Genomic DNA, 21,033 nt, shown 5'->3' with positions numbered 1-21,033 from the left:
TTTCAATTCACACCTCATTCTACTTAGTGAGGTACTGATTAGGTGATCACTTGAACTGAATCTTATTTAACAAGGAAAAGTATAAAGTAAAACCATTAAAAGTAAAAACCATTGATGTGGTCATCACTATCCTCTTGCAATAGGACCAGCTGGATGGAAAAAACAGTGCTATTAGTACTTCAAAAGTAATTGGAATAACCATGCCAAAAGAAAAGTGAGGAAAAGAAGGGTTCAATTCTGGCTTTATTGGCAGAGGGATACAGTGTGCGTCAGGTTGCTTCCATCCTTAAAATTTCGAAGACGGCGGATCATACGAAGAAGATCAAGGTGATGATCTGGGGGTGCTTCAGCAAGAATGAATTGGACAGATTTGTCTTTGTGAAGGACATACGAATCAAGCCATGTACAAGGCTGTCCTGGAAGAAAACTTGCTTCCTTCTGCTCTGACAATGTTCCCTAACTCTGAGGATTGGTTTGTTTTTCCAGCAGGACAATGCTCCATTCCACACAGCTAGGTCAATCAAGGTGTGGATGGATGACCACCAGATCAAGACCTTGTCATGACTAGCCTGCTCCCCCCCCCCCTACTGTTTCTACCCCCTTGTACTGTTTATCCAGTGTCTACTATTCAAATAAATACTTTTTATTTTATTTTAAGTTTCTTCTTCTAGCATGACGACTGCTGGCCTGAATTAGATTACTTTTCCTGCCTCGTGGATTGATGATTCATTTACTTAGTCAAATGCATTGATTGTAAGTCCTTTTGGAATAAGGCGTCTGCTACATGCCAAAAATGTAAATGTAACCAGCCCAATCTCCAGACCTGAACCCCATTGAAAACCTCTGGAATGTGATCAAGAGGAAGATGGATGGTCACAAGACATCAAACAACGCCAAGCTGCTTGAATTCTTGTGCCAGGAGCGACATAAAGTCACCCAACAGCAATGTGAAAGACTGGTGGAGAGCATGCATACTATTTTCAATAATTGTGTTGTTTCTGGGTGGGCAAAGATCAACATTTTTTACAATAATCTACATATTTGACATATGCATAGTTCATCATTAGATTGACTAAAATCCATTATGAATCCATTTCAATACATTACTTGGAAGGATTGAAATAACACAGAACAACATATTCTGGTTCCTATTCAATTGGTAATCCAACAGCAGAATTAAATATCCTTTTCAACATTGCCAGCCCTAAGACAACATCATCCTATCACAGATGAATTCCTTTAGATAAACATTCAAATTAATTCACTCCTCAGGCCTTCAAATTATTTCAGGAGAAGTCTTTTGAAGTCAAATCTATCAAATAATCAACTGTACAAAACACAGAAATAAATTTGTAAAAATGATGCTTAACCGAGCAGACAATTTAATTAATCACGTTTCAGCCAGAGAGAAAAACAACTCGACAACTGTCTCTGCAAACTAACACAGATGCACATCATGTATAAACAAATAGAGCAATCAGTCAAAGTAAATCATTGTCATGGGATAAATACACATATTTCAATATTGACAGTGCGAAAAGATAACTGTGTTGTTTTCTAATATTCTCCAAAAAGGTGATATGTTCACCTATATCAGCATCCTGTTAGGGTGGACATGCTCTAGGCAGACGCCAGTGTTTCAGCTGCACCTCTCTACTCTTCTATCACTATGATTTTACCACTGCTTATCATAATTGGACTCACCGTCTATGTCTCTGGACGGGTCTGGGCCGGCCATCCTGCCACAGAGCTCTGATTCATTCTGAGTCAGCTCCTCATCATCATGCAGACATCTGTGAGTCTTCAAATCCAGAACGACAGTGTAACCATCTCAGACTGCACAAGACCTTACTTTGTTGTGCTCCACTTCAGGAACAAATACAAACACGTCCTGAATGGTTTACATGCAACACATGGAACACTTTGAAACTGCCTCAGACTACCAAATCCACATAGAAAGGAAGGGATACAGAAGGACATCGACATCATCAGGAAAACAGAGGCAAATAGCTATACTCACAGTTGAATCTTACCATTGCTCTGGAAAAACCCAATCCCAGGTCGAGAAACTGGCTCGTTCTACAGGACAGTGTTCACAAGACCACCAGAAGCCTCTCTGGGTCCTGAGAGAGAGAGAACATCCACAGCCTGCTCTCTGCCACCCCCGTCCTGCTGCATCACCCAGAGCGGCAAAAAAGGGGAGAGATTGAAAAGCAAATGAAAGAGAGTGGCCAGCAGCAACAGAACTGGCGAGGATACTGCCACATTAGCTCATCTTCACTGCACTCAAGTAGACTTCAAGAGGACAACACATGCACAGGGACCTCCAGTGCCTTAGAGAGGAGGCTGGGAGAGGAGAGGATGGGAGGGGAGGGGGATAGCTGAATCACAGGGATGAGAAATCCATGGGCTGTCTGTGGGGACGGACTCAAATGTTTCAATTAATATCACATCTACTTTGGGGTCAGCTCTATATGTATGCCACTGCTGAGCTATTTTGAAAGCTATTCACAGTTTTAATGATTTAGTTGATCAACATCTAAATAGACAGACTTTTAAGAGCTAGAACATTCAGTATCCTTGTGCTATAGTGACCTGTGCAAGTGATTTAGTGAGGTTATACTAAACTGTCACTCTTTGTTGCTAAATAAGTGATTTATGTTGTTGCATCAAATACATTGTCATGGTCATCATCATATCTCAAACTAATACCTATTCTGTCCTCTATTTCAGTTTGCCTTGCCTGTTTACCTGTCCTGCTTTCGCTCTCATAAAGTAGGAAACGCTGATGTCTTTATCTGTGATAGTCAGGTAAAATATACTACCAGGACCATTTCATTTGAGTGCTTTGAAATACTAAAGCATGGCTGACTATTATGATATTATATATCTATTATGTGAAGTCTACATTACAAAATGGCACCACCTAGTGGCTGTCGAGGCAGAACACTGATTTAGGCCTACAGAAGCCACACTAGATGAAACTCTAAACATTTGCAACTGCATTCTCGAATTTAAGTGCACATATAATCATTGCATGAATGTTAGTTTATAATATTAATAATGTATCTTGTATCTTTATCTTGTAATTGTACATCTAAAATTAGACAGCTACAATACTGTCATAGACTAATGCAGACCAAGAATAGTATGTTATTGTTCACAAGGGAAATTCTTTCCACAGTCTTCACTCTGCACATAACAAAGAAAAACATTGTACAGACAATAGAGACATTACACAGAGGACAGTCTGGTAGAAAGTAGTAGACACACAATACAGTGATACTGATGAGAATTATTCAGTTTCAGGTTTCAAAGCTATATTGTCACCTGAGAGTATGCAACACAATTAATTTATTACTCGCAAGCTCTCCTCCTCTTCAAAAACACAGAATACAGTAACACAATAATGCAATAACATCACAATACACAATACAGCAGTGACTCTATACACAATAAGACAATGGCAGCAGTGAGTCTATGATGATACTGGAGCAGTGATTTAAGAGTAATAAACAATAAAGTAATAATTTAGAAATAATAATCGCTAGTGTGTCTTATAAGACATGATGATATAAGACATAGCACAAGTTGTAAATGGTAGGCCTGCCTGATATAGTCACTCAACAACTCAACCACCCCATCTCTCAACCATGAGGTTCAGATTTGCATGAATGACAGATATCAACTTTTATGTCACCAGCTCCTTCTTTGCCAGAAAGGGTCTAGATTCAAGATTCAAGATTGCTTTATTGTCTGTCACAGAGTGACAGAAATTCTCCTTTGACAGGCGTTGTGCAGTTCATGAATACGTTATCCACATTAAAAACACACATAGGTCACATACATACAATAAAAACAGACAGATATAACAGTGTTTATAAAATGTAGTGCCTATTTAAAAAGTCTAGTCATTTAAAACATAATAGTAAGTAAAACAGTATTATGATTTAAAAAGCTAAAATGCTCAAATGTTGTGGTTTAAAAGAAAAACTCCAAAATTCCTTTCCAAAAGTCTCAAATTCCTATATTCCCATTTCGGTTTCAGGTTGTTGTTTTTTTGTCTATATTTACCACAACACTTTAGCTGGTATTGGGGGGGGGGGGGGGGAGGAAACCACCAAAAATAGTATCTTTGATACTTTGTAGAAATACTGCTGACGTACACAGAGGCCTCGAATAGCTTCCGTTTTTCACTCGCGTTGATTGGACAGTTTCAATAGTCGGCTACACACTTGCCCAGTGAGCGACCGTGCACACTACGGGCGAAGCTCGGATATTCTATTACACTTCAATGGAGGAACAGCCCAAAGATCGGGCACAAGAAAGACGATATAACCACCATGGAGAAGAAAGAAGAAACCCTATTATACATAAGAAAACTCTAAAAAATGATCAGATCTACTTCCAGTACCAGCATCAGGAAACGCAGACGAAGAAAACAGGTTGGGCCAATCCGGAAAAGTTAGCTGGCCGATGTCAATGACTTAGCAGGCTATAGCTAGCTGTAGAAACACCTAGCCGCACAGGCGAAGTAGCTTAACTCACGCCACAGTCATAGTTGGAGCATAGATCGTTAAATAATGTCATCCAGGTTAGTTCGCTAAAAGCAGACCACGATATGGCTTAGTTAGGGGTAAACGTCGCGTGACAGCTGTCGCTGGTGGTTTGACAGATGGGGGATTGACCTTGTGCGCCGGTCTCACCACCACCCATTTCTTTTCTCCCTGACAAAAATTCCCCTCGTGTGAATAATCAAGACGTGTAGTATTTCTGTCGTTTCGTCACGTGCAGGTCGTGATTTGGCTAAAATGGGGGTAACGTGTACGTTGCGTTGATCAGAAAAGGGGTTTAATATTTGGCTAGCGAAACAAGCCGGCTCCACTGGAATGTTCCGAGTTGCCGTTTCCTGTCGGCCATGTTAGAAAATGTATCGCTTGAGTAGAAAGCGAACTAATCTTAGCCACCAACTATTTTGGGTGTTTTAAACAAGTTTCATCGCAGCAATGTTTGTTACTACCTTGGCCCCCCACAGCCAGATGGCAAGTCAACTTTTGCGAGTTTTTTTTAGCAATAAGTTAGCTGGCCGCTCGCTGCAGCTTGGGTTAGGGTGGGCCTGTTGCATCTCGCTCCAGTAAACTAGCTAGGCAGCTAGCCACACAGTAAAGTAGCTAGGCAGCTAGCCACACAGTAAAGTAGCTAGGCAGCTAGCCACACAGTAAAGTAGCTAGGCAGCTAGCCACACAGTAAAGTAGCTAGGCAGCTAGCCACACAGTAAAGTAGCTAGGCAGCTAGCCACACAGTAAAGTAGCTAGGCAGCTAGCCACACAGTAAAGTAGCTAGGCAGCTAGCCACACGGTAAAGTAGCTAGGTAGCTAGCCACACAGTAAAGTAGCTAGGTAGCTAGCCACACAGTAAAGTATCTAGGTAGCTAGCCACACAGTGAAGTAGCTAGGTAGCTAGCCACACGAAGCCACGCAAACACTTGCTGGCCAACTCCTAGCTAGCTCAGTAGCTCACACTGGCTGTTAGCTGACTGGATGAGCTCGCTACCTGGCTGATGTATGATGACATTATTAATGAACATAACTTGACGATTCACTATACTATACGGTTTGCATTAGCTTTCTAACAGAATAATTGAAAATGTATTGTAATAAGCCTGGCTCTCTTGTTTTAAACCATTAGTCATTGTAAAATCTGTCGAAATTGAGAATGAAACAAGTTTGCGGAATGTTACTAGATTAGATTGCTGTCAGACCAGAAACAAGGATTACTTGTAAATGAGTACAATGATGCATGTGTATTATACTTGATACCTTATACAGTCTTTCAACTACCTAACCAGTCACTGCTGCTTCAGCCAGGATAACCCATACTGATTAACCTCTTAATTATTGATCTATCTATAACTCGCCTCTCATCTAGTCACACAGTCTCTCATCTATCCAATCAACAAACACACCGTCTGTCCATCCAAACCATCTTTAACTTAACCCTACCATAAGACCTTGCATCTATCTATCTATCTATCTATCTATCTATCTATCTATCTATCTATCTATCTATCTATCTATCTATCTATCTATCTATCTATCGTTCATCTAACTCCCTCATCTACCTAACTTGATCTGTCTGTATCCATCTATCTAACCATCTCTCATCTATCTATCTATCATCCATCCAACCATCCAACCCTTGTTTAACTTTATCCACTACCATAATAAGCCTCTCATATTCAGCTACCTAGCAAATCTATTGTCCAAACCATCTTCAAACTTTTTTCTACTACCGAAATATTACCCAAGTTATCTCTGAATGCAGATATTAGCCTATTTGATTTAGGTACAATGTCTTATAAGGGACATGTGACCAGTAATTAACTAATGCTTATTTGCCAATAAGCAAATGTTAGTAGCATTTTATAGTTATCGATATCAGGGTTTAATACACATCACATCTCATCACATACAACACATATACTACATCTTTCTCTGTTTTGTACTTGCTGCTACCTGACATGTACTGTCTAGTCCTCGTCGGCCTATTGTAAATAGTCATGGTGACGCAGCGCCATCTCATAAAGGCCATGCCATGTTTCCTGTAAAAGGAGCTGAGAGGGTGCACAGACCTGATGGCTATTTATCCATTAGTCCATTTGTGTCCGCTGAAGGATTATGGACCGCTGAAGAATTATGGACCTTTTTATTTTATTTTAGCTATTTAGCTGAAATGTTTCTTTGTAACTAATTTGCTTGTGCTTCCATTGACAGGTAATGGACAAATAAACACCAGTGACGTGGAGGGGGAGAAGATTCTGTCTGCAAATGATTTTGTTGGTATCCCTCATCCCACCAACAACAATGGAAACAGACATTTGATAATTGCTAACGTAAAACAGAAGTCAACACGAAAGGTTTACACTACTGTTTCAAAAGTGGGCAGCAAAGAAGGTTTAGATCAGAAGAAGACTATGGACAGCAAATATGACAAGGACAAGGTCTTGGATTTCAATCATTACGAGGGCAAATCATTGGACAAGAAAGAGTCTGTGTTACTTCCAAATGGGGTGGTAAACTCTGGTTACATTACAAATGGTTACCCCAGCAGGCCAGCCCCTGACAATGATGGCAGTGGCTCAGAAGGTGGATATACTACTCCTAAGAAACGCAAGGCCAGACGCAACAGCATCAAGAACACAGAGAATGTGACTAGAGATAAGGAGAGAGTCATGCAGCAGAGCAATGCCACACAGGAGCCAGAGGCTTCTAGTCTTGAACCAACTGACAAAGTGGTTAGCTCACGACTTGACGGCACCAAGGCTGTCCACAAAGCAGACGGCCACACAGTAGTCAAGAAAATGGTTGTTTCAGAGGTGTCTGTTAGCGAACTGCAGAGGAAAAACTCAGACAGTAAGACAGCAGGCGCCTTTGGTAAAAAGTTTGAGGACAGGCCCAAAGCCAAGCTCTCCTCCTCTACAAAAGAGGACTCTTGGACTTTATTCAAGCCCCCTCCAGTATTTCCTGTGGACAATAGCAGTGCTAAAATTGTGCCCAAGATCAGTTATGCAAGTAAAGTTAAGGAGAACCTCAACAAAGCAGCCCAGGCTGGAGGAGAGGCTCTGCCTCCTCCGACGCCCGGTAGACTGTCCCAGGTCCCCATGTCCGCTATGAAAACCATCACCTCAGCTAGCTTTACTAATGGCCCCGTTTCTGGAGATGGGAATGGTTGCCCCTCGGTTGGTACCTTCTTCACTCCTGCTGCTAGTAGTATTCCAACAGCCCCCTCTCTCCCATGTGGTGAGAATGTAGCATCCTCTTTGGACAATGACTGTAGTTCTACAACCAACCCTGCGGCAGCAGCTTTCGAGCCAAGAAAGTGTACTCTTTTCATTTACCCCCTAAATCCTTTGAATATGCAACCTGTGCTCCCTAGTGCTCGTCAAGTGGACACCCCGGCTGCTCAGACAAATCAGAAAGCCTTGGGAGACATCTTCCAGAATCAGTGGGGGCTGTCCTTCATCAACGAGCCAAATGTAGGGCCAGAAGGCGGAAGCGGGAAGCCGACTATGGAGGGCAAGCCTGCGATGGTCACATTTCAAGGGGAGTGTCCTGATTCTGTGGCCCAGACGGGCTTTGATGCTAGCCTATCAATCCCAGAGCCTTTGCCTCTCACATTGGCTCAAGACTCAGAGAAAAGGACTAGTGCACTGAGCAGTGTGTCTAATGCTCCCTCTGCGACAGTGAAGGGTGAGGACAGGGCAAAGGCTCAGCTGTCTGGGCAAGAAAAGACAAAGGGCGAGACTAAGAGTCCAGGTGCATCTGTCCTGGCCTCGCGTCAGGACCTGGGTGCTGAGTCTGCTCAGCCCAACCTTGTGTTTGGGATGTCTAAGGAGCAGGCCCACTCCAAGAGCCTGGACAGAGGCTGTGGCTGGGGGTCGTTTGATCTTAAAGCTGCTGTTACTTATCACACTAAAGGTCAGTCTTCAATTTGCTGAATCAACACTAAGCTTTACATTGCCATTTCACTTAAATACAAAGTGTTAACTGAGTGCCATTTTAATTCAGTTAAACGTTTACACCAGGCCATGAACTATTTTGTACATTTTGATTTAATCTTTTGGTTGTTTTTCTCTCTACAGAAATGGAATACATTTTCAACTTGCAAAAACAAGGTAAACTAAACCTTTTTTATGTAACATTTTGAACGTTCTGTGCACAGCTATTTACGATCTGATGTTAAATGTGTCGATTTATCTTTCAGCAAAGTTTGTTCATACGTAATGATCACACACTGTATAATTTCTCCAACCTTTCCCCCCCCCCTCCAGATCCAAAAAGAGTAGTCTATTATGACGAGACCAAGGACGGACCTGATCAGTGAGGTAGAATGTCAACACTAACCTGTTCCTTACCTGGGTGCTGCAGTTATCTACTTAGGCCGTTATGATCCACCTGGAAATCAACATCGAGTCAACTGTGAAAGTGGGACAGACAGTTGTGTCGCAACAGACTTTCTTTGGAATACAGAGTGGGATAATGGGAACTCTTTTTTTTGGGGGGGGGGGTTGGGGGCGGGCTGGGGGGGGGGGGGGGGGGAGAAGGGTCGGATATGGAAGAAAAGAAGAGGTGTAATGTGAGGACACATAAATCCAGTATTTGCAGGAGTTTGTGCCGACACACGGAACTACACATAGACTCAAGCACTTGATGTAAGAGATGTTGGGTGCCTCTACCACGTGAACGGACTCTTGTGACACTTCCTGCTGCGATCGTCACTGGGATAGACATTGGTCTCATAGCCCCTTCCTCTGGGTGTTAGGGGGAAATAAGATGACGGTGGGTGCAAACTGCATCTCCGAAGCCTTTAACCTGTTGTCCATTGAACTGTGACAACTATCAGTCTGACAGTAGGATGCCTCAATCATTTTGTTTCTTCATGCATTCAAATTAGCTCAATATATGTAGATCTGTGTGTGTGTATCATATGATTTATGCATACATATCATTATATGTACAAATTTGAATTCATCATGAAAGAAAATGTAATGCAACACTTTGAAAAAGGAATGCCTTGAAATTCACAAAATTGGAAAGATTATGAAAAGGCTGGTAGTATTATTAGTCGTGTTTAGCTGCAAGTTAAATGAGAGCAAGGCTATCTTTCGAGGGAAAACATTTGTCTTAATTACTTTAGTGAAATGAGGATGCCCAGGAGAGAATACTGCTAGGTATCTCTTGTTTGACACTATTTTTTGTTCGTGTATGGTTTAGTGTTTTTTGAGATGTGACCTACAGTAGGAACAAAATCCCAGAGCACAGACAGCGAAGTGCCCAATTAGAATGAAAGCCACACCCTAATCTGGTGTTGGTTGTCACCTTTTGATAGGTGTGCAGCACGCTGACACATTTGAAAACCAGTTATCGGTATTATAAATGTTTTCATCAAAGTTTTTGCTTTTATTTCTATTTGTTTTGTCTCTTTAGCCCTTGCAGCTGTCAGTCCACATATTTCATGACATTAATTCCTTAACTTTATAGGTTTGTTTTTCTTACTTATTGTGGGAGTTTTCTGTTAGGAGAAAAGTGACTTATCGTGGAGCAAGGGCTATGTGATACTTGTCATGAGGAGTGTTTGGTGTATTTGATCAGCATGGAGGCACAATACAGTCTGTCCTCAGACATCATTATTTAGGCGACATTTGCATACACCACATGCTAAAACGACACGTTTTTCATTTCCTAATTAACCTGTTCAGCCTAGGATATTTTGTGCCGTTTCAGCATTTCAGTCTTTAATCTCTCTAGTTATTATAACAATGTATTTCTTGCACATGTTTACCGGTGTAGATGAGTGAGTGGATGAGGTGAGAAGTCTCAGTATATAGCCTAACCAAGCAAAGTTGACAGACAGTAAACAATTGCAATACTAATCACTCAATGCCCCAGACCAGCCAATCCTCGTCATACTGTGGGTAGAGATGTGGGGACAGGTAATGATGCCGCGTAATACAGTATCTTTGATAAAAGTGGCTGTGTGAAAAGAGGCCTAAATGTTTTCAGGCATGCCAAATTTGGCAATATAATTGGTGGACAGCCATGATGTCATTGGTACTACCATCTCTGATCTGTTTTGGTTTTGACTGAGCTAAGGGAGGAAATGTATTTGTTTCTTTTCTCTTGCATAAGTGATTTGGTTATTGTGTGGATTAATAGCACTTTATGTAAACTAATTGTTTTTATCTTTTAATTACTACAGATATATATGTAATAATGACATGGAATACTAACTCATTTTAAGAATGGCTTTGGGCTGTTGTTATTTTTAAGAAAATGAATTAATAAATACAGAAATATAAAATGTCACTCAGGTAGCATTGGTGAAGCCATGACAAAGTTGATCAATATTGTTTTCTGCCAAATAGTTTGGAGTAAGATCCTGTCTTGTATTGTGCTCAAATTTGAATTGCTCAAAAAATGGAATCGGGAGTCCTATTTGATAAACGACAGAGCTGTGACAAAATACCAAAATATTTTAGCTTGCAGAAAACACTGACATGGCATGCAAGCAGCTGTCATTCATGTTAAGCTTTGAACCTCTGAATTCACTGTCCAGGCAGTTCCCCCGTAGATAAGCACACTGTTTTGCACTGGTTTCCACCCATAATGGACAGGGTGACCCTTGTTACTTTTGACCTCTGTCATTCACAGCCTTGAGCACCTCTCATTGTACCACCACTGAATGTCAGTATGAAAGTAGGCGTATATGCAATGGCAAGAATCCAAGTCTGAGCTTCCTAGTCCATTCCTCTCATGATGAGTTCCCTGGTCACGTCACAGCTTGTACTTGCAGACCTGTGGAACTACAAGGTGGTCACACACACACACCCCTGCTGTGTTCAAACTGTCTATCACCTAAACTTTAAGTTCCTTCACTCTGACTTTAGTTCAAGATTAGACCTCTGGGATTTCAAATGCTTTGTTTTGCTGCCATTGTATGCATTGTGTTACTGGACAAGCTACTGTAGGTAATCCCCCCTTCAAAATTAATGTCTTATCTGGATAACGAGTTTCTGTTTTTCTGGATGTTGCCCAACAGCGATATTTTTGTTTAGTTTTATTTTCGCTTGAACGAAATCAGTTGGAGTTGTTTTTTGTGAGATGGACTACCTACCAAGTTGTATGGCTAAAACTGCCATTGGTTAGTACTGTAGTTTGATTGTCCATGCACAGTTGACGAAGGAACTTTACCAAGTCCCTCTATGTTGGTATATGAACCACCCGGGACAAAAAGAAGCCAAACCAAGTTGGTTATCCTTTTTTATTTGATCCAGAGTGGGTGAGAAAGTACTCCCTATGCTTCTTAATGTGAAACAGGGTGGTCTTAAAGCGGTGTGGACAGTCTGTGTCAGTGTGCTCTACCAGTACAAAGCGCCTTATCTGTGCTTTGTTATGATCCAGAATTGTTCTGATTATGTTGAACGAGCGTTTGAGCAGATTCTTAAGAGGGTTCAAAGATATAGGGAAATTTCAGAACAGTTTTCCCCCTTGTATTTGAAAGCACTTAGCCTAATTAAGAAAAATGGGTGTTTTGAATATGCATCTAAACATTATAGCTATTACTTTAATGATAGTGTTGTAGCCTGCAAACCAAAAACTGGTTCTAAAGAGTGGAGTTTGAGTAATACTCTGACGGGGGAATGAGTGTGTTGGTGTGCTTTGTGCTGTGAAAGAAAAGCATGAACGTAATGAGTCTGTATTTTCATCCCCCTTCAGGATGTGCAATCACCTCAATGATGCCCATGCAGGCCTCCCAAGTCTTGAATGATGAGTCTGGTGTGTGAGTGTGAGTGTGTGTGTGTGTGTGTGTGTGTGCGTGCGTGCGTGCGTGCGTGCGTGTGCGTATGTGTGTGTGTATGCATAATAGTGAGTTTCTCTAATAATATGCAAGTTTCCCCTTATATTTCAAAATCCCTGTTGTCATGTTCAGGTGCCTGTGTGAGAATTATACTTTTACAGCGATTTTGATTATTTTTTTGATTATATTTTTTGTGTATGAAAATTGCTTCCCGAATTTTTTTGTGCCATGTTTTCTTTTTGTCAAACTTTTTTTTTTTTTCTCTTTTTTTTTTTCTATTTCAACATTTGCAATGCTGGTCAAATGTTCTTACAGCTGTCTTTTGTTGTTTCTTTCACTGACATGAAAGTAGCTGAAAGCAATGTGTGTTTTAGATTAATGAAAATGTCATGGCTTGAAAATCATATGACGTGCAAATCATTTTTCAGTAGGCTTGCGTAATAAAAACTGCTTGCTGATAGTCTATTGGCCTATAGTCAGTCCATTATAAGTTTCGGTCTGAGGTAGCGCATCTTTACGTTTTAGGCCTACTTTGAATTGATCTAATGCATTAATGTATTAACTTTTTATTTGTATGTTTAATAAGCTGTGTTTATTTTTTTGAATTTTGTCACTTAATTTATTTGTAGATGCACAATTAGAATTAAACTACTTTGCTTCAAAGGAAAATTATAGGGATAATTAAGATGACTCACTTTTGAAATATTGTTTGAAATAAACTTTTTAGACAATTTAGTTATTGATTATTATAGCTGAATTAGTCCTCCATAATTTTCTATGAAGCCTCAATGTTAAGATCTTTGTGGCTGATGGCAATGTTACTCCTTTCTTAAAATAGTTTTGCTATTTTCCAGAGTACTTGAGTTACTTTTAATGCATTTCTTCAAATAGTTGTGGTGGAGTTGTGAGCACGGATAGACACCAAGAGTGTTCTGTTGAGAATTTGTCTGGGTTTTCGGTAGTGTTCTTGTTCATGTGTGTTGAAGGGGAGCAAGGTAAAGGGGATTGATGTACAGTTTGATGAATGCAAAATACGAGCGATGTCAAAGGTACACAACTCAGATATTCAGCTATACTGTATGGTCGAGGCACTTAAATTGGGAAGGCTTTGATGGTGCAAGCCAGCATAGTTTGATCCGACTGCGTATGGCGAACTTAGTGCGTAGCCAGAATCGTAGCAGCTGAATGCCACTGTGGGAGTGTGTGATGGTATGAATGAGGACAAATAAAAAATAAAAAATAATAAAAAATATGTAAATAGAAATAATAACAAATACCGAAAGTGCTGCTTCTTCATCCAGTTATCGATTGTCTGTAATGGGAAATGCTGGACTTAGTGTTTTTGCTCCATTCTGTCCTGTCTCTCACTTATTGCTGTCCATGCCTCTTGTGAAAACTATTTTTTTGGGGGGGTGGCGAGATGTATTTTTGACCCTCTGGCACCTGAGAGCTATTTGTGGGCACACATCTCTGTATATGTTATAGCGACAAGGGAAATGTGTGTGTTTATGGGGCTCCACAGTGCTAATGTTCTTTTCACGGGGTGATGTGGTGATACTGAGCTGTGTCTCTGAAGAACACTGCTGTGCGTGTGGTGCCAAGTCCATCTTTGTACTCTCTGTTTCTCTCTGTCATCTCTAGTGGCTGTTGTGCCTGTTGAAGCGTTAGCAATCTGCTCCTAGTAAATTAACCCCCCCCCCCTCAGAATTTTAGAGGCAACAGCAGAAGAAAAAAAAAAAGTTTTTTCATGTTTTATAATTTGACATTTAAACGTTTTAAAGTGTGCTGTCTGAAATAGTTTCATTTTCTGAATTTAACAAATGCATCACATTACAAATACCTAAATGTTCCTCTTTTTTAAAGCATGATAATAACCCTCAAATTCCAAACCAATGTAATACATTTAAGAGACTCAGTGTTCACAATTTCAGTTTTCATTAAAATGTTCAATTTTCTTTAAAAATCTTCACTGGGTTCTTGTTCTTGTTTTTTCTTCCCATACATGTTCTACTGAAATGTGCAATGTTGCATCCAAATAAACTTCACAATTTCACAAGTCAAGACCATTGCCTTGCTTAGAACATTGAATAGTACCCTACTAAAGGTCCTGTATGCAATATTTGAGTGGCCATTTCCAGTTTCTTTAGTTTCCCTACAGCATGGAAATCACTTTGTACTTTCCTTTTGTAAGAATGTGAAGTGATGTTGTTCGTAACACTGACTGGTGGTAACCTTCTATTACTAGTTCTCTCTGGGGAGTTCTTTTTGTTCCATCACAGACTATTTATAGTCATTAAGGGCTATTTTCAGGTGGAATTGTTGCCTATAGTACTATTAATTTCCATGATTAAGGAAGGATGGTTACTATCGCCTGATTGAAGTATGTAAGTGAATGGATACTTTATGGTACAGTACATTACAGGTATGCAATACACAGTACCATGTTTGATGCTTTGATCTAAAGGTGACACCATCCTACCATTCATCACAAATGAGTAACAAACCAAACTTCACTGGAGAAAAAGGAGGGGAAGTGTCATGGTGTCAGTCTGACATTACACACTGGTACAGTATGCCTCTGAATTGTATGTCCACTTTACCTTTATGAAAAGTATTGATCAATATTCAACAGCAGTAATACCTAATTGGAGGCCTGCAAGACCATTGTAAGTGGTTCAAGTACTGTAAGTTTCAGTAAGCATAGGTGGATGTCCCACTCAGTTTTAGAAAATTGCATGTTTGTCCCCCCCACTTTTTATCCAAGAGGTTGCATTTAAAAACCTATATATATATATATATACACACTCACCGACCACTTTATTAGGAACACTATACTAATAGTTGGTAGGGCCTCCCTCAAAATAGCCTAAATTCTTCGTGGCATCGATTCCACAAGATGTTGAAAACATCAAAAGGTTTTTCAGGTGCACTTTCAAGCTGTGAATCTCCCGTTCTACCACATCAAGGTATTCTATTGGATTCAGATCCGATGACTCGCAAGGCCACTGAAGAACACTGAACTTTGTCATATTCATGAAACCATTTTGAGACGACTTTTGCTTTGTGACATGGTGCATTATCATGCTGGAAGTTGCCATTAGAAGATGGGTACACTGTGGCCATGAAGGGATGCACATGGTCAGCAACAATACTCAAATAGGCTGTGGCATTCAAGCAATGATTGATTGGTATTAACAGGACCAAAGTGTACCAAGAAAACATTCCCCACACTATGACACCACCTGAATGAATGAGAAGGTGTACAGGGGCCTATTCCACGAAGCTCGATTATCTTCTAAGCCTCGATAAAGTTCTAAGCCTCGATAATGTTAGCTTGCGCTCGGTTCCATCAATGTGGCTCAAATAATTCGCTGCTTGGTTGAGCTCCTTCTGAGTCAGATATAATTAGCCTGGTCGCGACCAGGCTAAAACACTGGCTAAAGTAAGACGTGCGTAAAAAAAGGCTCACAGGCGGAAACTACATCCCGAACGACAGTTCCTCTTTTAGGAAATATTAGTTCCCACTTCACACGAGATAGATAGATGGATAGGTTGACTGTGTGATAGATAGATAATTTGATATTTTGAAAGTGTGATCGATCGATAGATAGTTTGATTGTGTGATAGATAACTTGATATTTTGAAAGTGTGATAGATAGATCGATAGATCAATAAATAAAAGAGTGTAAAAAAAAGAAGTAATTGTCTCAACTTGCATTGCTATCATCACAGCGGTCTGGCTGGCGCAGTGGTTAAGGCAGTCAGCTGGAGTTCCAAAGGTTGTGTGTGACTTGTTGTGTGTGACTTGACTAAGTGATTTTTTTTTTTTTTTTTACATTTAACCGAAGATTTCATGCAAAGGCTTCAAACACCATTGTAATCGTGTCAGTTCTTGTAAATTAGCCTGCACCATAATTTTATAGCCTACATACTTTTTTAGATGAGATTTTAGATTAGATTCAGACAACGAAATGCAGTAAAAAGTGTGTCCGAAGAGGGATTCGAACCACTGTCTAAAAATGACGAATAGATACTATGGCAGCGGTCGATACCACTAGGCCATTGTGACGATATGACGGTTTGTAGCCTGCTGCTGATATCACCACAGTAGTAATATTCATTTATTAAAATATGAACATATAACAATAACTGGGGCTAGTATGACCTACGCATTTAATCGGTCAGCAATTTCTTGCCAAACCATTTCCCTCGCCTTGTTAATTGCGGCAGTATTGCACTATTTTACATCTTATTTTTCCGTCTTCATAAAGATCAATAATTCGGAATGCTGCGCAAATGTAGGACCCCTGCAGAGTGGAGTATCTTCATTTCGACAGATCGACTCTTCGGGGCTCTTTATGTCTGCGTGCACGCGCCCATATCGAAGATTTGTAAGCCTGTCTTCTGTGAACACTGATGACACAAGGCTGATCCTCGTTCGAGGAATCACCTGAGGCTTGAATTCCAATCCCGAGTTGCCTGATTGCCTGATTTATTTCAATTGCCGATATACTGATCCACCTTTAGTGGAACGGCCCCCAGGTGTTCCTAATAAAGTTCTCACTGAGTGTATCGGTATATATATATTTAGGCCTATGTGTATATACACTCACCGACCACTTCATTAGGTACACCTTGCTAGTACCGGGTTGGACCCCCTTTTCCTGGGGGTGCACATACAGGATGACCTGTCCTGGAAGAACAACACAGCAGCCATCATCAAGAAGGCACAACAGCGGCTCTTCTTCCTGAGAGTCCTCAGGAAAGACCACATCGGACAGGAGATGCTGGTGGCCTTCTACCGCTGCGCAGTGGAGAGCATCCTCACCTACTGCATCTGCAACTGGTTCTCCAGCTGCACAGCCCCAGAGAGGAATGCGCTACAGAGTGTCGTGAGAACGGCCCAGAAGATCACCGGCGCCCCCCTCCCCTCTCTGGAAGAGCTGTACAACACACGCTGCCTCAGGAAGGCCTCCAAGATCTCCAGAGACCCATCCCACCCTGGGTACGAACACTTTGCTCGGCTGCCCTCGAACAGGCGGTTCAGGACCATGTTCGCAAGGACAAACAGACTGAAGCTCAGCTTCTACCCCAGGGCCATTCAGGCCCTGAACACAGCAAAGACCTAGGTTCTGGGCCCTGGACAGTCTGGACGGATTGATGGCAGCTGCTGGATTGAAATCAGGTGTAGTGCTGAGGCACAAATGTGTACATTTCAAGCCTGCAAACTGCGACACTTTAAATGAATGTGCAATAACACTATGTGCAATATGACAACCCTAGGGTACATAAGGTTGCAGAGAATAGGAAATGTTAGAATAGGTATAGCATAGCATAGAGTACAGCACAGTGTTTTATTTGTATAGTGTATAGTGTACATAGCCTTTATTTATGTAAACCAGCTCCTTTTCCCTTCTTGTTTTTTTCATTTTTTTTCTTTCCTAGCACCAGGGGAGCCCCCCCTCCCAAATTTCGTTGTTTGGTACCTGTACTATATCAATGACAATAAAGACCATTCATTCATTCATTCTTTTGCCTTCAGAACCGCGTTAATTCTTTGTGGCATAGATTCAACAAGGTGCTGGAAACATTCCTCAGAAATGTTGGTCCATATTGACATTGTAGCATCACGCAGTTGCTGCAGATTTGTTGGCTACACATCCATGATGCAAATCTCCCGTTCTACCACATCCCAAACGCGTCCTATCGAACACGTTCGTTAATCTAGGATTGAGATCTGGGGGCCGTTCCACTAAAGGTGGATCAGTATATCGGCGATTGAAATAAATCAGGCGATCAGGCAACTCGGGATTGGAATTCAAGCCTCAGGTGATTCCTCGAACGAGGATCAGGCTTGTGTCATCAGTGTTCACAGAAGACAGGCTTACAAATCTTCGATATGGGCGCGTGCATGCAGACATAAAGAGCCCCGAAGAGTCGATCTGTCGAAATGAAGATACTCCACTCTGCAGGGGTCCTACATTTGCGCAGCATTCCGAATTATTGATCTTTATGAAGACGGAAAAATAAGATGTAAAATAGTGCAATACTGCCGCAATTAACAAGGCGAGGGAAATGGTTTGGCAAGAAATTGCTGACCGATTAAATGCGTAGGTCATACTAGCCCCAGTTATTGTTATATGTTCATATTTTAATAAATGAATATTTACTACTGTGGTGATATCAGCAGCAGGCTACAAACCGTCATATCGTCACAATGGCCTAGTGGTACCGACCGCTGCCGTGGTATTTATTCGTCATTTTTAGTCTGTGGTTCGAATCCCTCTTCGGACACACTTTTTACTGCATTTCGTTGTCTGAATCTAATCTAAAATCTCATCTAAAAAAGTATGTAGGCTATAAAATTATGGTGCAGGCTAATTTACAAGAACTGACACGATTACAATGGTGTTTAAGCCTTTGCATGAAGGCTTCGGTTAAATGTAAAAAAAAAAAAAACACTTAGTCAAGTCTCGAACACGCAACCTTCAGAACTCTAGCTGGTTGCCTTAACCACTGCACCAGCCAGACCGCTGTGATGACAGTAATGCAAATTGAAATAATTACTTCTTTTTTTTACACTCTTTTATTTATTGATCTATCGATCTATCTATCACACTTTCAAAATATCAAGTTATCTATCACACAATCAAACTATCTATCGATCGATCACACTTTCAAAATATCAAATTATCTATCTATCACACAGTCAACCAATCTATCTATCTATCTCGTGTGAAGTGGGAACTAATATTTCCTAAAAGACACTTGATGGAACTGTCGTTCGGGATATAGTTTCCGCCTGTGAGACAATTTTGACGCACGTATTACTTTAGCCAGTCTTTTAGCCTGCTCGCGACCAGGCTAATTATATCTGACTCAGAAGGAGCTCAACCAAGCAGCGAATTATTTGAGCCACATTGATGGAACCGAACGCAAGCTAACATTATCGCCGATTAGAACTTTATCGAGGCTTAGAAGATAATCTCGTTTAGTGGAACGGGCCTCAGGTGTTTTCACGGATTATTTGTTTATTTACATTATTTGTTTTCTATTGTTGGTAAATATGTAAATACGTAAATACATTTTATTTAATATAAAAAATATTATATTAATATTGAAGTTAACTGTTGATTATTTATTATTAATCTCTGAGTATTGGAGAAGGGGTAGGATTAAATAAGCTTATGCTTCTTCCTACTCCTTTTCGGACATGTTAAGTTAATAGTGTTTCTTTCCATTTTCTTTTCTTTTTGTTATAACTATTTTCTTTTTGATTTTGTCTTTGCTATTTTAATTTTTTCACATGTTCAAAATAAAGCTATCATATCATATCAAAACAACAATACTCAGGTAGGCTGTGGCGTTTAAACAATGCTCAATTAGTACTAAGGGGCCCAAAGTGTGGCAAGAAAATATCCCTCCACCATCACACCACCAGCCTGAACCGTTGATACAAGGCAGCATGGATTCATGCTTTTCATGTTGTTTACGCCAAATTCTGACCCTACCATCTGAATGTTGCAGCAGAAATCGAGACTCATCAGACCAGGCAACGTTTTTCCTAACTTCTATTCCCATTTGGAAATTGTAGCCTCAGTTTCCTGTTCTTAGCTGACTGGAGTGGCACCCAGAGTGGGCTTCTGCTGCTGTAGCCCATCTGCTTCAAGGGTCGACATGTTGTGCCTTCAGAGATGCTCTTCTGCATAACTTGGTTCTAACAAGTGGTTATTTGAGTTACTGTTGCCATTCTATCAGCTCAAACCAGTCTAGCCATTCTCCTCTGACCTCTGCCATCAACAAGACATTTTCACCCAGAGAACTGTCACTCACTGGATATTTTCTTTTTTCTGACCATTCTCTGGAAACCCTAGAAATGGTTGTGTGGGGGAAATCCCAGTAGATCAGCACTTTCTGAAATAATCAAACCAGCCTGTAATCAAACCAGCACCAACAACCATACTGTATATACAGTGTACAGACACTTAGCATGTCGACCTTATGCAGAACCAGATGAAATGCTATGTCAAACCTTTTTGGTTTTGTTAAGCATCAGGAAAGTCTGAATGAGTGTCTTGATGGGGTTCCTATAGCACCCTGAGGTCTAAGAGAAAGTGTGGGAGTTGCAGGGTAGAGAAGAGAGGGATGTGAGGGAGATTACAGAGATGAAAGAAAGTTTTCGAAAGTTGACACACCTCAGTGTTCAGGCTGGCTGTGTCTGGATTTGTTTTTCTCCTTCTCATTCAACACACTCACACACACACACACACACATACACAGACTGCTGCTGCTCCCATTTCTCTTTAGCTTTCTCTCACACTCTTTTCTTCTCCAAGGGATGGAGAGGTCAAGAGAGCCAACAGATAAGCGCGAGAGTGAGAGAAAGAGGAAGGGGGGTCATAGCAGAGGGTTGAGCATTCATCAAGAGCGGAGGACGGGGTGATGCTTGGGGAGACCTTGGCAGGAAAGGTTTGGCTTGAGATGTAATGTACAGCATTCTGTCAGAAGTTCAATATGGAGAAAGAGGAGACGAAGAGAGAAGAGGGAAGCAGCATCAGCATCCAAAGGTGCTTTTTCTCTCTCTCATGTGACCTACTGGTGCTGTAAATATCTAGGGCCCAGTTCGTCAAAATGTGAAATCTAGATCAGAAAGATCCAGATTTTTTTTTCTTTAAT

At 40.9% G+C, this 21,033-nt stretch overlaps 1 protein-coding gene and 1 pseudogene across 2 annotated transcripts in view; one reads left to right on the top strand and one right to left on the bottom strand.

Moving 5' to 3' along the window:
• LOC308155873 (dystrophin-related protein 2-like) overlaps positions 1–1,738 on the bottom strand; it is a 29,681-nt pseudogene extending 27,943 nt beyond the window's left edge. Inside the window, exon 1 of the transcript in view lies at positions 1,705–1,738. The product of the transcript in view is annotated as a dystrophin-related protein 2-like (transcript). The remainder of the gene's footprint in view (positions 1–1,704) is intronic.
• A 2,556-nt stretch (positions 1,739–4,294) lies between these two features.
• Positions 4,295–9,000, top strand: LOC308155277 (FMR1-interacting protein NUFIP2-like; the record flags this gene model as incomplete). The annotated part of the gene is made up of 4 exons (XM_080528566.1): positions 4,295–4,445; positions 6,774–8,477; positions 8,642–8,674; positions 8,831–9,000. The coding sequence occupies 4 exons, from the start codon at positions 4,295–4,297 to the stop codon at positions 8,881–8,883; spliced, it is 1,941 nt and encodes a 646-aa protein (XP_080384692.1). The 3' UTR covers positions 8,884–9,000.
• Positions 9,001–21,033: the final 12,033 nt, after the last annotated feature.

The sequence above is a fragment of the Nansenia antarctica genome (assembly GCF_963989245.1).
Source record: "Nansenia antarctica genome assembly, chromosome: 4".
NCBI classification, from domain to species: Eukaryota; Metazoa; Chordata; class Actinopteri; order Argentiniformes; family Microstomatidae; genus Nansenia; species Nansenia antarctica.
This window is presented reverse-complemented; position numbering and strand designations above follow the sequence as displayed.